General features: G+C 34.2%; 3 protein-coding genes across 4 annotated transcripts; all 3 read right to left on the bottom strand.

Annotated features, from left to right (window-relative positions):
- Positions 1–323: 323 nt before the first annotated feature.
- On the bottom strand, positions 324–851 carry LOC105958761 (pectinesterase inhibitor-like). Its single transcript, XM_012982766.2, has one exon. The coding sequence runs from the start codon at positions 849–851 to the stop codon at positions 324–326; it is 528 nt and encodes a 175-aa protein (XP_012838220.2).
- Positions 852–2,157: 1,306 nt separating this feature from the next.
- LOC105958760 (pectinesterase inhibitor) lies at positions 2,158–2,706 on the bottom strand. Its single transcript, XM_012982765.2, has one exon. The coding sequence runs from the start codon at positions 2,704–2,706 to the stop codon at positions 2,158–2,160; it is 549 nt and encodes a 182-aa protein (XP_012838219.2).
- Positions 2,707–3,609: 903 nt separating this feature from the next.
- ECA3 (endoplasmic reticulum-type calcium-transporting ATPase 3) lies at positions 3,610–14,429 on the bottom strand. 2 transcript variants are annotated; one of them, XM_088813251.1, is made up of 34 exons: positions 14,010–14,419; positions 13,633–13,683; positions 13,497–13,530; positions 13,142–13,159; positions 12,866–13,002; positions 12,721–12,795; positions 12,578–12,623; positions 11,767–11,826; positions 11,602–11,682; positions 11,385–11,470; positions 10,942–11,043; positions 10,637–10,690; positions 10,418–10,519; positions 10,181–10,239; positions 9,653–9,797; positions 9,069–9,179; positions 8,520–8,672; positions 8,304–8,408; positions 7,943–8,139; positions 7,653–7,764; positions 7,365–7,463; positions 7,133–7,278; positions 6,978–7,035; positions 6,811–6,903; positions 6,601–6,651; positions 6,339–6,470; positions 6,095–6,196; positions 5,754–5,808; positions 5,381–5,466; positions 5,144–5,292; positions 4,639–4,744; positions 4,502–4,555; positions 4,255–4,303; positions 3,610–4,169 (listed from the first exon to the last, which is right to left on the bottom strand). In XM_088813251.1, exons 1-34 carry the CDS (start codon positions 14,040–14,042, stop codon positions 4,102–4,104), a joined length of 3,009 nt encoding a protein of 1,002 aa, XP_088669377.1. In that variant the 5' UTR covers positions 14,043–14,419; the 3' UTR covers positions 3,610–4,101. The 2 variants fall into 2 exon arrangements, with proteins under 2 accessions (XP_088669377.1, XP_088669378.1); XM_088813252.1 differs by lacking the exon at positions 13,142–13,159 and having other exon boundaries at positions 13,493–13,530; positions 14,010–14,429.
- Between the last annotated feature and the right edge of the window lie 895 nt (positions 14,430–15,324).

The following is a 15,324-nucleotide window of genomic DNA, read 5'->3' as shown; positions in this document are numbered from 1 at the left end:
TGAAAATTATTATGTTTGGTTTGTAACTGATCAAGATCATATCTCATATTTTATATATGGATTTTGTAGATGCAGAAAAGATTATATATGCATGCCAAAATTGGAGAATTAAATACGATAATAATTTATCATTAATAACTGGCGACACGTGAAAAAAAAAATCCATTTTGTAGTAAATTGTTATTGTTATGGGATTTACACAAATAAATAATTTGATGTAACTTAAAATCCATTAATCCAAACAAGAAACGATTTATCCTATTATTTTTCCAAGTCCTTTATTCAAGGTAATTAACGGCGTCTTAACTAATTAATATAATTAATTAAATGAATTTTGTAATACGACCGTATTTAGCAACGGCTATAACCACATAAACGGCGTCCTCCGCCGTGAGGTCGGCCTGGGCGATCGCCGGCGGCTCGACGTCACCCGGCTCGGCGGTAAGTATATCGTCGCAATTAGCGATGGACTCCAGCGCATCGACGGCGTTGTTGTATAAATTATCCCAGTCCCGAGAAACGAGATTCTCTCTGCCATAGTACAACGAATCAATCGCGTCGGTGTAGAAATCCGTACAGTCGCCTCTAATCAACGTGATCGCGGCCAACGACTGCTCGACGACGTCTAGCCCTTGCTCCAACGCGGTTTTGGCCAGACCGGGAAGATCGGCCCCTTTCGAACCCCGGACGGGCCTCAGTACGCTTTCGCACACCGACGGGTTTTTCGCCTCGGAGCACACTTTGCTTATCAAATCGTTGGCGGCGCCCTCGCTTACGTGGCAGCAGCAAATCAACATCATCGATACTGCTACAGTCACGGTGACCAACACAGACTTATTACAAGCTGCCATTCTACCTTATACGTATATATGTTATATATATTTATTTTTGTGTGTGTTTGTGTTTTGGAAGAAATCAGCAGCACTTTTTATAGTTGGTGCAATATAATCTGATCCCACGTAATTTGTAATAATCTTGGCTATTGGCGTTTTTTATGTAGTAAGTCTCATTAATTTTATCTTTTAATACTGTCACTTTATTGTAAATTTATTATGGATTATTGCCTATGTTATTGCATGTGATTGGATTGCCACATAATATTTTTATTTGGAGCTTGATTTGCTTAATTTGATGCACGTAATTAATGGGCTCTTTTGCAATATATTTTTCAGAGTAAATGCTACACCTGGTGAAATACGACGAATGATCTTTCATCCATGTGTGAGTATATATACTTAATGAATGGTTATTTATATAGATTTATGGTCCAAAATATTCAGTATTTTTCACTGGGTATAGATATATAGCATATCATAGACCCATAAAATACTAATAAATAGACATTTTTCTTACTATTTTCTAATATTAATATATAGGGTAAATTACAAACACCCCTGAGGTATAGTCAAATTACAAAAACACCCCTCTTGTTTGGATAATTACAACCACCCCTCAGCTCTTCAAATTTAGTGGAATCTTCGAGATTATATGAAATATTATCACTTTTGTACCCGTTTTATACCATTCAAACTCTACATTATGAAGTAAGATGATCATAATATGTGATTTTTAACTTGTGTATATCAGTTTGTAGTGCATCAGAAACTGTATTTTTACACAAAACGAATACAAACTAGAGCACATTACATGGAATCTAGATGATTATATTGAATTTGGCACAATAAGGGTGGAGGTGTAAGAAAAAATCATAGTTGAGGGGGGTATATGTAATTATCCAAACAAGAGGGGGGTTTTTGTAATTTGACCATACCTCAGGGGGTTTTTTGTAATTTACCCTAATATATATTACTGTAATGCATGTTTCTCACTTCATCATTTAGATTTTGTAAATGCTGCGTCCCGTAAAATACACCGGGCGATTTTGCACCATTGATCTACATATAAAAACACACATATTCATGTGTATGTGTATTTATTGTGTAGTTATTTATATAGATCTAAGGTGTAAAAACACCTGTATTTAATGTATATATCTCATACTAGATTTATTTTGTAGACAAAGCGTTGTTTTTATGTCAAAAACGTTTCTTTATTGTAAGGAACGGTGTATTTATAAGTTCAAACTTCAAAGTCGAAGCCGAAACCGAAACCGAAACTGAAACCATTTATTCAGTTAATTAATGGGACTTTAATTAATTAATTAATTAAGTAGGACTTTTTTGACAGTTTCTCAATGACTAAAAGCACATAAATGATCTCTTCCGCTCTCCGGTCGGCCTCCGCAACCACGGGGGGAACTGTGCCTCCGGGCTCGTCGGTATATATATCGTCGCAGTATCCGACATCTTCAATAGCAGTGGCGGCGTCGTACTGGAGCTTATCCCAGTCGCGAGATCCCAGGTCCTGCTTGCAATCGTTCAGCGAATCAATGGCGTCGGTGAAAAACTCTAGACACGTGTCGGTTTCGGCACTTGGCGGGATCGATTTAATCGCAGCTATCGCCGCTTTAACGGCGTCTTGCCCTTTCTCAACCATGATACCCCCCAGACCCACAAGATCCGACCCTTTAGAACGCGGGTCGGGTCTCAGTAGCTGGTCGCACAGCTGCGGGTTCGGCGCGTCGGAGCACACTTTGCTTATCAAATCATCGGCGGCACCCTCGCTTACCTGGCAGCTGCAAATCATGATCATCATCAATATTGCTACTGTCACGGTGACCAACGCAGACTGATGAGAAGCTGCCATTGTACTGCATGTACATACGTAATATATATCTATATATATATCGTATAATTAATTAATGTGATCTGATATTTATTTTTCTGTGCGTTATTGTATTTTGTCAGAAACAAGCCCTTTTTATAGTGGTGGATATATTAAATATTACTGTAATCTTTTTTTTTTTTTTTGAAATCTAATTTGTGTAATGTAATTTGATCCTTCGTTTTGTAAGGATTTTGTCCATATGGGTTTATTGGTGATATTTGATTCTCTTAATTTCGGCTTTCATGCAAGTTATCGTAATTCGATTCCCGTAATACGAGAAAATCAAGTGTAATTTCATGAGAATACAATTGTTGTAATGATTTGTTCGATTTAATTTTTTTTTACAATACTTTGTATGTCGAGCTCGTCGCACATGATCCTGTGTAATTTATATATCTTGTAGTTTGTAGAGGATTGTACGTCATATGATTTGCAAACTATATATGAACTTTTTCTTTTTGCTATTAAAATTATTGTAAAAACAAATTACTAACTATATTTGTAAATATTTTATTTAAGAAGTTGTTAGTGGCACCATAAGCTTGTTGTATATTCTATATAATATAAAAATTATTTTTTTATGCGAGTATATATTTAATTTAAGAGATTCTTGCAAATGCTAAGAACATATTTACTTATTTTATGTTAATATCTCTATAAACTTTTAATGACTGGTTTTTTATTTAATAACCGGTTAAATAATTTAAATTACTATTTAGTAGGATATAATGATTTTAGCTAAAGTGTTTTACATAATAAATCCTTTACATAAGAGAGTTCTTTTGGTTAATTAATTTGTTAAAATTCAACAGAAAGTATGCTATATTAAGAAATAAAAATAATTAATCTGGAAATTTAATAAAATAAAAGTACTCAGTAAAATAGTTAACTTTAGGGTGCTCATTGATCGAAGAATTTAAAATCAATAAATTTAAAATTAGTTTAAACGGGAAGGATTTGAAATTATTTTCTTTTCGGTTTTTCGCCCTCGGGTTCTAAAATAGCCCCATCAACAATTTTATGCATATCAAAACACAATATTTCAGCAGATGATGTCCTAAAACCAACGATTTTCCAATAATCTTGTATACCATTTTCCACGTGTCCCTTCTTTTTCTTTTTCTTTTTCTTTTTTCTATGAGCTGTTGAAAAAAAAAATCAGACATGAAATCATCCAAGTAACGAGGCTTTTTACCTCGTTTGTTTGCAACAACACGGGGCGTTTCCAAGTCGTTAAGAACCACTAACCGCAATAGATCTTCTCAGTCCAAAAACAGTTACGCCCACAATTCATATGCTCAAAGTTGATATCTTGTCAGTGCTAAGTGAATTTTGGCGGGAAAAAAACGGCACATTCAGTAGAATATACCTCCGTCACCTGTCATGCACTTCTTGTTTCGGTAGTAAATCTGTTCTCCTGAATCTGAAATTAAATCTTAACCCTGAAAAAAAAAAATTAAACAAAAAAAAATCAGAATTGCCAGAAGCACTTCAACTAATTTGTAAATCGAAGCAGATATAAGTTACCAGTAGGGTTTCTTGAAAAGAACTTCAATATCTCATCGATTAGTATTACCTGAAAAATAGAGAGAGGGTTAGCAAATGTGCACAAAGAAAATAGGATTAAAAAAAAAAGAAAGAAAGAATTATTATTCAAGGAATTCAATAATAGAGCAACATTGAAATTCAAGAGCAGAGTTAAAACACAATAAATGTGAAGATCCGTAGATACAATCACGGGCCCACAAAATATTTAAACACAACATATACTTACTGGAAAAGACAGATAGAAAACAACAGTCCATTCAGACCAACTTAGTGGCGCCACCTGTAAAATAAAATTGCAACGTTTAAAGAAAAAAAAACTCCGGCAGAATTTGAATTTTTATCAAGTGGAGAGAATGAACTTACCGAAAAAAGAATAGATAATGGTTGCACGTAGAGGATGAGTACGTGAAGTAACATTGTCAGTACAATTGATCCAAGAAGCCATAAATTACTCCAAGGGCGAATGACTCTACAAAAGTTGAATACAAAAACAATCCTCAGTCGTATTATTGAAGGTGTATAAAGCATGTATACAACTAAATTTGATACGGATTAAATTTTCTCGTGTGCTAGTTTTAAAAGGTAATGCGAAAACGGGTTCCAGATAAAATTCTCAACAAAAAATTTATAGTTTCAAAATAATTGACGTTTAAGGTTTCAACACATGAATAAAGAAAGTTAATGAATATGTCTTGATTTTAAGGAAAATATATGTAATAAGACTAAATTACCCTTCCAACTAGTTCTCCTTCTATGAATTACTCTCCACGTGTGATACCATTTAGGAGTAACAAAGGCAAATATGGAAAAAGGAAAATCTCGAAAGTGACAGTTAATTTAAAACAGATGGGAGTATTTGAGAACTCACAAGAGTGATTGATTTTCACTGAGGTTGTTCAATGCATTGAACATCTCGACAACAACGAGTACAGTCATTGCAACAGTTGATGGGCGTTGATCACTAAACACAGTGCATGGGTAATTCGTATCTCTCGTTGAGCAACTGTCGAAATTCATCTGAAATTTTTAAATAAGCATTTAATTAGTCCAGTGAGGTACCCGAAATCACAACTAAACACAGTTTGATTTCTCGCTCGAGACTTACCAGATCTGTATACGGCAATTTAGGCCCGTTATCAGAGTAAAGAAACCACCAAACAAATCCGGCAATAGTAGCAAGCCCAACGTAAACTGCACCAAAAAACAAAAAACGAAAAAAAATATCAGACTAACAAATTATATAATGAAACGGTTTACATATTAGATGTTGATGTTGATGCACATGGACAGTTACAAATATTACTTAAGGAAGCAGAAATGTTTAGGAAGTACGACAAGTTTTTAGTTGCTGTGTAGTAATTTCTTTTTATTTACGTGGTTAAGGGGAAAATTATTGTTCTTTAACGACAATGACAAATTGAAGCATCGTCACAATGGAATATTGAAGAACACTAGATAATTAAGAAGTCAACGAGTACCTCCAATGACTAAATAACGGAAGAACAGCCATCCACTGACAACAGCTTCATTGACCTAGCATTTAGACATGTTGACAAATGATGAGAAACTTCATTTCAACAAACGAAAGAGCTGATGAATAATGAATGATAAAAAAACATTTACGAATCGTTTATTTAAACCGGTAAAATGAAAGCATTCTAATTGAATCAACCTAACATTTTGATTTATCAACTAGGAAAAAACAAGATTAAAAAAAAAAAGTGTTCCGGGTGTCAAACTGAGGCAAACGCCACAAAATATTGAAATTGGTCAAACTGCACCGTAATCTAGAATGCTCGAAAGTCAAATATAAAAATACCTTGCGAGGTTTAGACTTCATTACATCAGAGTCTTGTTTATTAAATCCAATAGCAGTAGCAGGCAAGCCATCTGTCACCAAATTCACCCAGAGCAATTGGACCTGTAAGAAAACAAAACGCGAGGAAAGAAATACAGAAGGAACTTGATTTAGTGAAAGGAGAAAAATCAAATTTAAAGAACAAATGATACAGATAAAGATGAATTAAAAACGAAGGAGCAAATGTAAAAGACAGTTAACTCACAGGTACAAGAGTGTCGGGGATGCCAAGCAGTGCAGCCACAAAAATGCAAACTACTTCACCAATATTTGACGAGATCATATATCTGATGAACTGCTTAGTGTTGTTGTAAATAGCCCTTCCCTCTGCAACAGCCTGACAAGAAAAAACAAAGGCGACTTTTTTTAATAATAATAATAATAAAGACAGCTGTCGGAAAACTATAATCACTAGATAATGCAAACAAAAGCGAAGCAAATTAAAAAAAAGGAGGTGCAAATCTTACTGCGACAATTGTGGCAAAATTGTCATCTGCCAAAACCATATCCGAAGCACTCTGGAAAATCAAACGTTGATTAGAAAAGAGACGAAAAAGGAGTTGAAAACCAAATCTAATTTCAAGAGAATAAAAGGGAAGAAAAAAAAGCTGTTTTCATTTTCAAGAAATGAAAAATCAAAATTAAATGAACCACCGGGCTTGTAATAAGTAGAATACCTTTGCTACAGCGGTGCCTGAACCCATGGCAATTCCAATGTCAGCTTTCTTTAGTGCAGGTGCATCGTTGACTCCATCTCCAGTCATTGCAACCTTGGAAAAGGGAGATCATGGTCAGTAACACGTTGCATAAAATTTGGATTCACAAAATGCAAAAGGTTTAATACCACTTCATTTTGATGCTGTAATGCTTCAACAAGCATCTTCTTGTGAGACGGTTCAACCCTAGCACAACAATTAAAATAGCGTAAGTTTTAAGAGAATTCAAAATGAAAAAAAAAAAAAAATATCATATAAGTGGTGGATCATGTAGCGTAAATACCGGGTGAAAATTGCCATTCGCTGCAAAGCGACTGTCTTCTGTGATGCCGGAAGTTTCTCGAATTCGGAAGCAGTATAAGAAATCCCCGTAAAATCATCCAAGTGATCAAAGGCACCGATTCTTTGGTAAAGTGATTCAGCCGTAATCTATATGTATATATAACAAGTCCATTGTCAATTTCTCGTACAAACATAACAGCTCAAAAGTGAGAAACTAAAATTAAGATCTTTACCTTATTATCTCCTGTAACAACTATGACACGTATTCCAGCTGTCATACAAGCAAGAATGGCATTCTTTACTTCCTCTCTTGGTGGATCGAGCATGCCAACCTTTTAGATCATAAAAGCAACGGTACAGTATCAAAATGAAGGATTCAATAGGTCCGAATTAGCAAAAGAAAGTTAATAAAGAAATGTCCGTATTCAAATCTTGAAACACATAAATAACGAACAAGTTATTGCGAATACAACTTTTAACAGAAAAAACTTGAGATATGTGCCGTATAAAAGAGAGCATACCAACCCAATAAATGTAAGATCATTTTCATCATCCAAGGACAGAGCCTGCTGCTCGACTGGCATCCTTTTCAAGGCTAGTGCTAAGCATCTTAAAGTTTCTTTTCCTGCAAAACTGATATAAACAAGCAGGTATACCCCCACAAAAGAAATAATTAATGAACGGAAAAGAATTTAATAAAGATTTTAACAAGAGAAATTTGAAAGTTGAAAAGATACATTTCATCATGTGTATACAAATATAAAAAGCAAAGAGAATCCCATTTTAACAAGAAGAAAAATAGAAGGGTTACCTGTGGAATTTTGACTCTATTTCAGATCTAATTTCCGGTGTTAGACGAATTGTTGAACCATCGTTATTGCACATGATAGTTGTGCATCGAGGAAGAATACTCTCCGGAGCACCTTTGGAGAACATAATCTGAATCTGCTTTCGGTTACAAAGCACGCTCATCATCTTCCGATCACGAGTGAACTCCAGAACCGAGACCTAAAAAACAAAACAATTTCAAGTGAATGCTAATTAATATCATCCTTAACCGAAACAGAGATCTTTTTTTACTTGATTTCAGTTTATTCAATGCCAAATCTGTAATCGAAACGAATAATGAAATAACTGTTCAATTTAAGTTGTAACCATGGGCAAGAACCAACCTTTTTGAATTGGTTCTCCCAATACCTATTACAGTACGATGCTCGTTCGTGCTTGGACAGCATGTTAAGAGCAGAAGGCATGGAATCAAAACCAGGAAGGCCAATCTGTAGAAATATGATAGGTGCAGTCAGATTCAATCCAAACAGAGCATAAGGGAAGATAAGGAAGGATTAACCATGGTTAAAAGATGAAACTAAGGTGCAGAATTAACCAACCTTTTCTGCCAAAACACGGAGTGCTACTTCAGTCGACTCTCCGATCTTTTCGTAACATCTCTTATCTGGATTGTATTGAATAACAGAGTCATTGCAGAGGGCTGAACACATTGATGTATGTAGAAGACATTGGGAATTCGCTGGCATCTCAAGCTGCGTTATATCCCAAGTAGAGAATTCGTATTAATTGAACATATAAAAGGTGCCGATAAAATGTGATTATGTATACAAAGGAGAATAACGTATACGAAGGAGAATAACTTACATGAATATTAGAGTAAAGATGCAAAAATGCTTAAATACATATTTTTCAATTAACCAAACCAAATATTGAGGGGTTGCAAAATACGTGATGATAACCTATATGCTTGTTTCAAGATAGGCAATGCTTTCACTAAATGCAAATGTGCTGATTCTTGGCCTCGGTGATTAGATTTAAAATTTTGAGTTTAAAAGAAAAAAAAAAAGGTGTCAAATTTTTAGACAAAATCAAAGAAAATGCAATCAACGACAAACAAAAATAAAGACGGGTATGAAAAGGAAAATTACCTGCGTATCGGCAGTGTTGTCAAAAATGGTGCCTTCCGGTGCATATGTGGTGCCACTTACACTGTATTCAGCTACAACAGGAACATCATATGCAGAGTGAAGAACAGATACCTGAGCAGGTGAAAGCAAACATTTTACCTAATGTCAGCTTTTGAGATTATCGGTGCCAAAAAAACGGCATTAGCTCTTCATCAGTTGTCTAAACCAACAATTTGCTACGAAAACAGAGAGAATCAAATTTCTGGAAAGCTAATTACAGCATAATTACACAAGTCATGCAAATAAGAAGAGCAACGCTTACAGAAAACAGAAAATTACCAGAAATCATAGTTGTACTGTTTGGATGAACCTCTAAGTAATGAAACGAGTAAGCATGAACGAAAATAAATTTATCTTACTGATATTCTAGATTCTAACTTCATGAGCTATGTGTATTTAGATATTTTGCGACCGATACGATAAAGCATAAAATATGACCGAACCATGTAATCCTCCGCATTTGCAACCTTAAATTGCTGAAAAGGAAGGAATCGTAACAGAGTGATAAATAATAATAATAATTTATGGAATGAGTAAATTGAGACCTTTGAAACGGACATCATATTGGTAGTGAGAGTGCCGGTCTTGTCACTGCAAATCACGGTTGTGCAGCCTAAGGTCTCTACTGATGGCAATGACCTGACTATAGCATTTAAACGAGCCATTCGTTTTGTTCCAAGAGCTAAACATCTGTTTGAGATCCAAAGGCAAATATTAAGATATGCATTTTGGCGAAAAGATGTTTCTTACATATTTAGAATACGATCCCGCATTTTCTGTGTAAACCACAACTAGATGAAAAAAAATTATTCGGTATCTTATAGACACTATAGAATGAAAATTGGAAACTAAGTGAACCACACAATAAACTAGTTAAAAACTCGTCGGCACTGATGAAATAACAAGAAAAAACCATGTAACCGTTTAAATAATAACAAAATCTGCAAATTGTTATCATCTTCTATTGCGACAAAATACTTTTTTTATACCAATTTTTAGGTGAAAACTGTGCATGGAAAAAGATGTCGTATGACAAGTCAAACACGGTAACACAAATGGAGTTAAGAACATACGTCGTAACAACGGCAGGTAGCCCTTCAGGAATGGCTGCAACAGCAAGAGCAACTGCAATCTAGAAAGGCAAGAATATAATTAGCTTTAGTATCTAATACGAATGAGTACATGATGAAATAAGATAAAGAAATTATTATGAAAAGTGAAAAGAAATATTAGATCTGGATGAGAAATTTGGGTAAGCTAATATGCACTTACACAACTGATAAAAGGTCGAATAAAATAAAACCATGTACCTTGAAGTAATGTATTGCACCTCCCAAGAAACCACCATGGGCAGGATCCCGAAAATGACCAATGTTCACAATCCAAACCAAAATACATATGCCTGCAATAACCTTAATTCGGCAAAAAATATCAGAAATAAACAATATAGCTGGTCATATAAGTCATGAAGTTCGAAATGTGGTCAATCAATTAGGCATAAAACAAAAGACGTCGGTTGAAACATTCACCTTAGCCAAAAAAGTACCAAATTCATCCAACTTCTTCTTCAGTGGCGTTGCTTCCTACATCATATAAGAGCCAATTATAGGAGGTCCATTAAGCTGGAAGGAAAATTAATATTTACATATATATAAGATCTTGAGTACGTGTCGTCCTCTTAAATGTAATGTTAATATCAACGTATGTGTATTGCAATTCACACATTATTTTTCTATAATTGTATTTACTGAGGTTCAGAATTCCACCCACGATTATGTTCTACATGGATAAAACAATTAACCTCGTCGAAATTTCAGAAAAAATAAATGCTCACATCTTCTGTTTTTAACATAGAGTCGCGTATGCTTCCCATTGCAGTATTAGAGCCAACACCAACAACGACAGCTCTTGCCCTTCCAGCAACTACAACTGTTCCCTGTAAAATAATTGAACGCAAAATATAGATCTTAAAATGCTGGTAGTTCACTTATAACCATCATATTTACAAAGTATAAAACGACAAATTAATCCGATCTTGAAGAGTGTAAACTTAGACTTAAGGAAACCAAAAGCTTTAAAATAATAAAACTTAAAAAGTTGTTGTATTAATACATTGTTTTCATAAAAGCCAACATGAAACAAAACTATACAATCAAATGTTATAAGTGCACCAAACTGGCGGCACTGCCAAGATCGTATCACTATTGCATGCATCAACTATCCAAAGATCGTAAGCATGACCATAGGACACTTGATGAAAATGTTTCGAAATATTACCGAGAAAAGAATGTTAGTCTTGTCCTGGTATACTGCATTCGACACATCGGTCCTGTCCAGTTCTTTTTCCACAGAAGAGCTCTCGCCTACGAAAATCCAAGAAAGAATTATGTATATTGCCTTCGATTCAGATTGGAGGAGTTAAATGAATAAAAATATAGTACATCATAGAAGAAAGAAAAATAATAATTAACTAAAGAAAGTCAGAAGAAAGTACCTGTAAGAATCGCTTGATCAACACATAATTGATCGCTTAGCATCTCTACCATCCTCATATCTGCTGGAACCTTGCATCCCACTATGTAAACGACATAAAAGAAAAATATATTCATTTAAAAAGTTGTAACTCTACAATTCAGAAAACAGCCATTGACCAACATACCGCTGACTTCTACAATATCTCCAGGAACAAGGTCTGTCGCAGGTAAGATGGAGAAACAACCTAAAACCATTTTGGAAAATGCCGATTATCTTACAAATTACAAATGTTCATGATCTGGTGTCATAGAACAATAAAAAAAAAAAAAAAAAAAAAAAAGATCAGAGGTTTTGAGATCAACAACTTCTAGAAAAGCAACATATAAAAGCCCACAACTGTGTGTGTGTGTGTGCGCGTAGATAGAAGAGAAAGGGCAGTAATTGATTAGATTTAATGTTTTAGACTTCAAAATAGTATGTGCAAATAGTTTCCTTTTGCTTACGTGTTTAAGGGGCAAATAAAATATTTAATTTGTCATGACACTTTTTTTACCAAGTGATACTAACAGCAGGCAACAGAGTAAATTTGCAAATAAACTCAGGTTCAGTCTCCTATGGTCTGTAATGTAGCCATCCAAATTGAAATAATATGTGTGTATGTTCATCATTACTAGAAAATGAAATCAAATGAAATATGACAATCAAGTTTCCATCACATAAATCACCATAATGCCAGAAGTAGTAAGACATAAATAAAGAGAAATGCAGGATAGATCCATATAGAATATCCCTAAGGAAAATAATCGGGGGATTGATCAGCAGCATGACAAATCACTAATTTGGCTACGAAATAACACGTTCAAGATCAACTAACTGCATGTCTAAAACAGACATGTTTTCAATAAGAATTTTAAACGATTAACTTTTATGCATCCAATGATATTGTCATAAGTAAAATGAGAAACTTAATGAGTCTGAAAGAGGGATTGTTTTACCATTTCTTAAGACAGTTGCAACGTCAGCTTGGTATGCTCGTAGTTCCTGCAAACCACGAAAAAGAGGTAGACCGTATGAGATGTGACTTTAACAGTAATTACATATTTCAATGTTCACATCCTTGCTGAAAACCCAAACTAACCTCAAGGGCCTTCTCAGCATTTGTTTCCGTGATTACTCCAACAGCAGCATTTGCAGCCAATATCATGAGGATAACCTGTAAATGCAAATATTTAATTAAAAAATATATAAATAAAAAAAGGCAGATAATGCGAATTCAATCTTACTGAAGGCTCCAAGAAGGCAGATAAGCCAGTCTCTCCGTTAGCCAAGGCCAAAAAGAAGGAGACGACAGCAGCTGCGATTAATATCTTTACGAGCAAATCATCAAACTGCTTCAGCACCAATCTCCAAAAGGGAGTGCCTGCAATAAGTAAAAAAATCACAGTAATGTATGTTAGAAATAACTAACCAATTCAAACGATAAAAATTATGCTCTATAATACGCCTTTACATTGACATCAATGAGAGAGAAAAAGGAAAGAGAGTCGAGCACCACTTACTTTCTTCTTGAGGGAGCACTGTCACCAAGCGTATCACAGGCATCCAAAGAGTTGAAAAAATCACACATCAGAGCAAATAAAATATATTTTTTTACATCGTAACCAAGAAACCAGAAGTCAATCGGTTGAAAAGTGCCTACATATGGCCAGAAATATACTTAACATAATATTCCAAATTCATACGAATGCCAAACATCAAGACACCAATTATTCATCCAGGAAACAGGATAAGCCAACACATGTTGATCGATTGTTTAATTTGATAAGCTCGTAAACCCAATAATTAGGTCTTATATACACCAACCTCCCTTCAAACGGATAAGGATAACACCAGACTCAAAAGTACAGCACTTACCATTTTTGCCATATAATCTACCATGCTCTGCAACCTGAAATATTGAAATACGCAAAATAAAAAATAGGGAAATTAACATGCAAGTGTGCTTCTCACAAAAAAAAATTAAAAAATAAATATTAAAAAATTGTTTTACCTGGAAGTCTGTTAACCCTCGTGTAGGATCAACGGTGAAGAATTCCAAGACCTGTTCAATAACCGCATCATTGCGCGTAAAATTACAGAAAAAAAAAAAAAAAAAAAACACTAAATTTAATCTGTAACAGGCCAATTATCTCTAATGCGGCTCACTAAAAGTAGAGGCAGCAAAACACCTTCATTAAGGCATCATACTATGAAGATCAAAATGAAACAACCAGAAAAACTAATTTTAGGAAGAACAAAATTTAACTCCAGTACGATGTACTACATACTCAATTTGATCGGGGATACAGCTGAATAGTGAATTAAATAATCGAATATATTGGATATAAGTTTACAATTTCTGCTTCAATATGAAGAAAAAAAAATTACCTCGCCGACGGATCTAGCGTAGGCATCATCCATTGATTCTCAAATCTCTGATGAAATTATTGCCAATGTAATGTTTCTTTGAACTTCTGATCTTCTAATCCGTAGAAAGTAGTGAATTGCTATTACGATTGGACTTCATTAGGGCAAGAAAACCAAGAAAAGGGGGTAAATCGAAAACGTTAACATGAAGGCACAAGGTTTAATTATTAATTAAAAAACAAATTAAGAAAAAAGGGGGATTTAGTCATTTAGGGTTTATAAATGGCAGTGTCATAAAACGAGGTAGTTTCGTGCGAGTTAGTGCACTAGTGCCCCTCGAGATCACATGTACTTGCATACTCTGTCTGAAATCTAAATTTCGTGCTGCGTTTCTCCTATTGTTTATTTTTATTTATTTAATTTTGGGAAATAATTGAGGATTCATATACAAAGGAATTTTTGGTAATTTAAAAAAATTTAAAAATTGAATTTTTGGTCATGTGGTAAAAAATTCTTTGGCTCGAGTCTATTGACGGGCCTTAGTGGACTGAATCTCTTGATAAATGGGTTTTATTCCAAAGGCCTCTAATTTCGAGTCACTTATAATTGAGATTAGTAGCCGAATGATATTCTGAAATTATTTTGTGTAAAAAATTAAGATACAACATATTATCTCTATTTCCATGTTTAATAAATGTTTTTTTTATTTACCATCCTTCGAATAAATAGCTTTGTATATGAAATTTTACAATTTCGACTAAAATGAAAGAAACTAAAGTATAAAGAGAAAAATGAGCGTATATACATGAATTAGCCGCGATTACAAAAAAAATAATGAATTTAGATTCTACTGTTGCTATGAGAGTTAAAATTGTTAGTTACAAAAATAAAAAATAATAATAATCAAATAAAATGCAATTCAAGTGGATTTTTGAAGCTTTATATGTGGGTATAAAAGACATTAATGATGTAATAAATATTAGTATATTGAAGATAAGTGAAGTTAGCCATTTTGAAAAGTAATTAAAAGTAAAACGATTTTTTTAAATAGAATTTAAGTATAGGCCCCATGTACTAAACTAAGGAGTACCCAATCAAACTTGGAGTAATTAACAAACTAGACCATTCTTAATATCCTAAGTAGTAATCATGGTATAATAAAAACATAAATGTATAATCAAAAAGTAATTTAATGCAATATCACTTGCTTCAAGTATCGCATAAAGAATACGATACGTAGATTGTCGCAGACGAGCTAATGAATTGATTGGGGATATGTTTCACTACGTCTACGAAACTCATTTCAGTTTCTTAGTCAAACAAATAATATGATCTC

Source organism: Erythranthe guttata, chromosome 14, assembly GCF_056151865.1.
Source record: "Erythranthe guttata isolate IM_541 chromosome 14, IM_541, whole genome shotgun sequence".
Taxonomy (NCBI): Eukaryota; Viridiplantae; Streptophyta; class Magnoliopsida; order Lamiales; family Phrymaceae; genus Erythranthe; species Erythranthe guttata.
This window is presented reverse-complemented; position numbering and strand designations above follow the sequence as displayed.

Excerpts from the sequence above, each read along its gene's own strand:
- LOC105958761 (XM_012982766.2), bottom strand. The coding sequence starts at position 851 with ATGGCAGCTTGTAATAAGTCTGTGTTGGTCACCGTGACTGTAGCAGTA.
- LOC105958760 (XM_012982765.2), bottom strand. The coding sequence starts at position 2,706 with ATGGCAGCTTCTCATCAGTCTGCGTTGGTCACCGTGACAGTAGCAATA.
- ECA3 (XM_088813251.1), bottom strand. The coding sequence starts at position 14,042 with ATGGATGATGCCTACGCTAGATCCGTCGGCGAG. Across the intron at positions 7,464-7,652 it reads ATCTTACATTTATTGGGTTG|GTTGGCATGCTCGATCCACC; the intron begins GTATGCTCTCTT and ends ATGATCTAAAAG. Across the intron at positions 5,467-5,753 it reads CCGTTATTTAGTCATTGGAG|TTTACGTTGGGCTTGCTACT; the intron begins GTACTCGTTGAC and ends TTTTTGGTGCAG.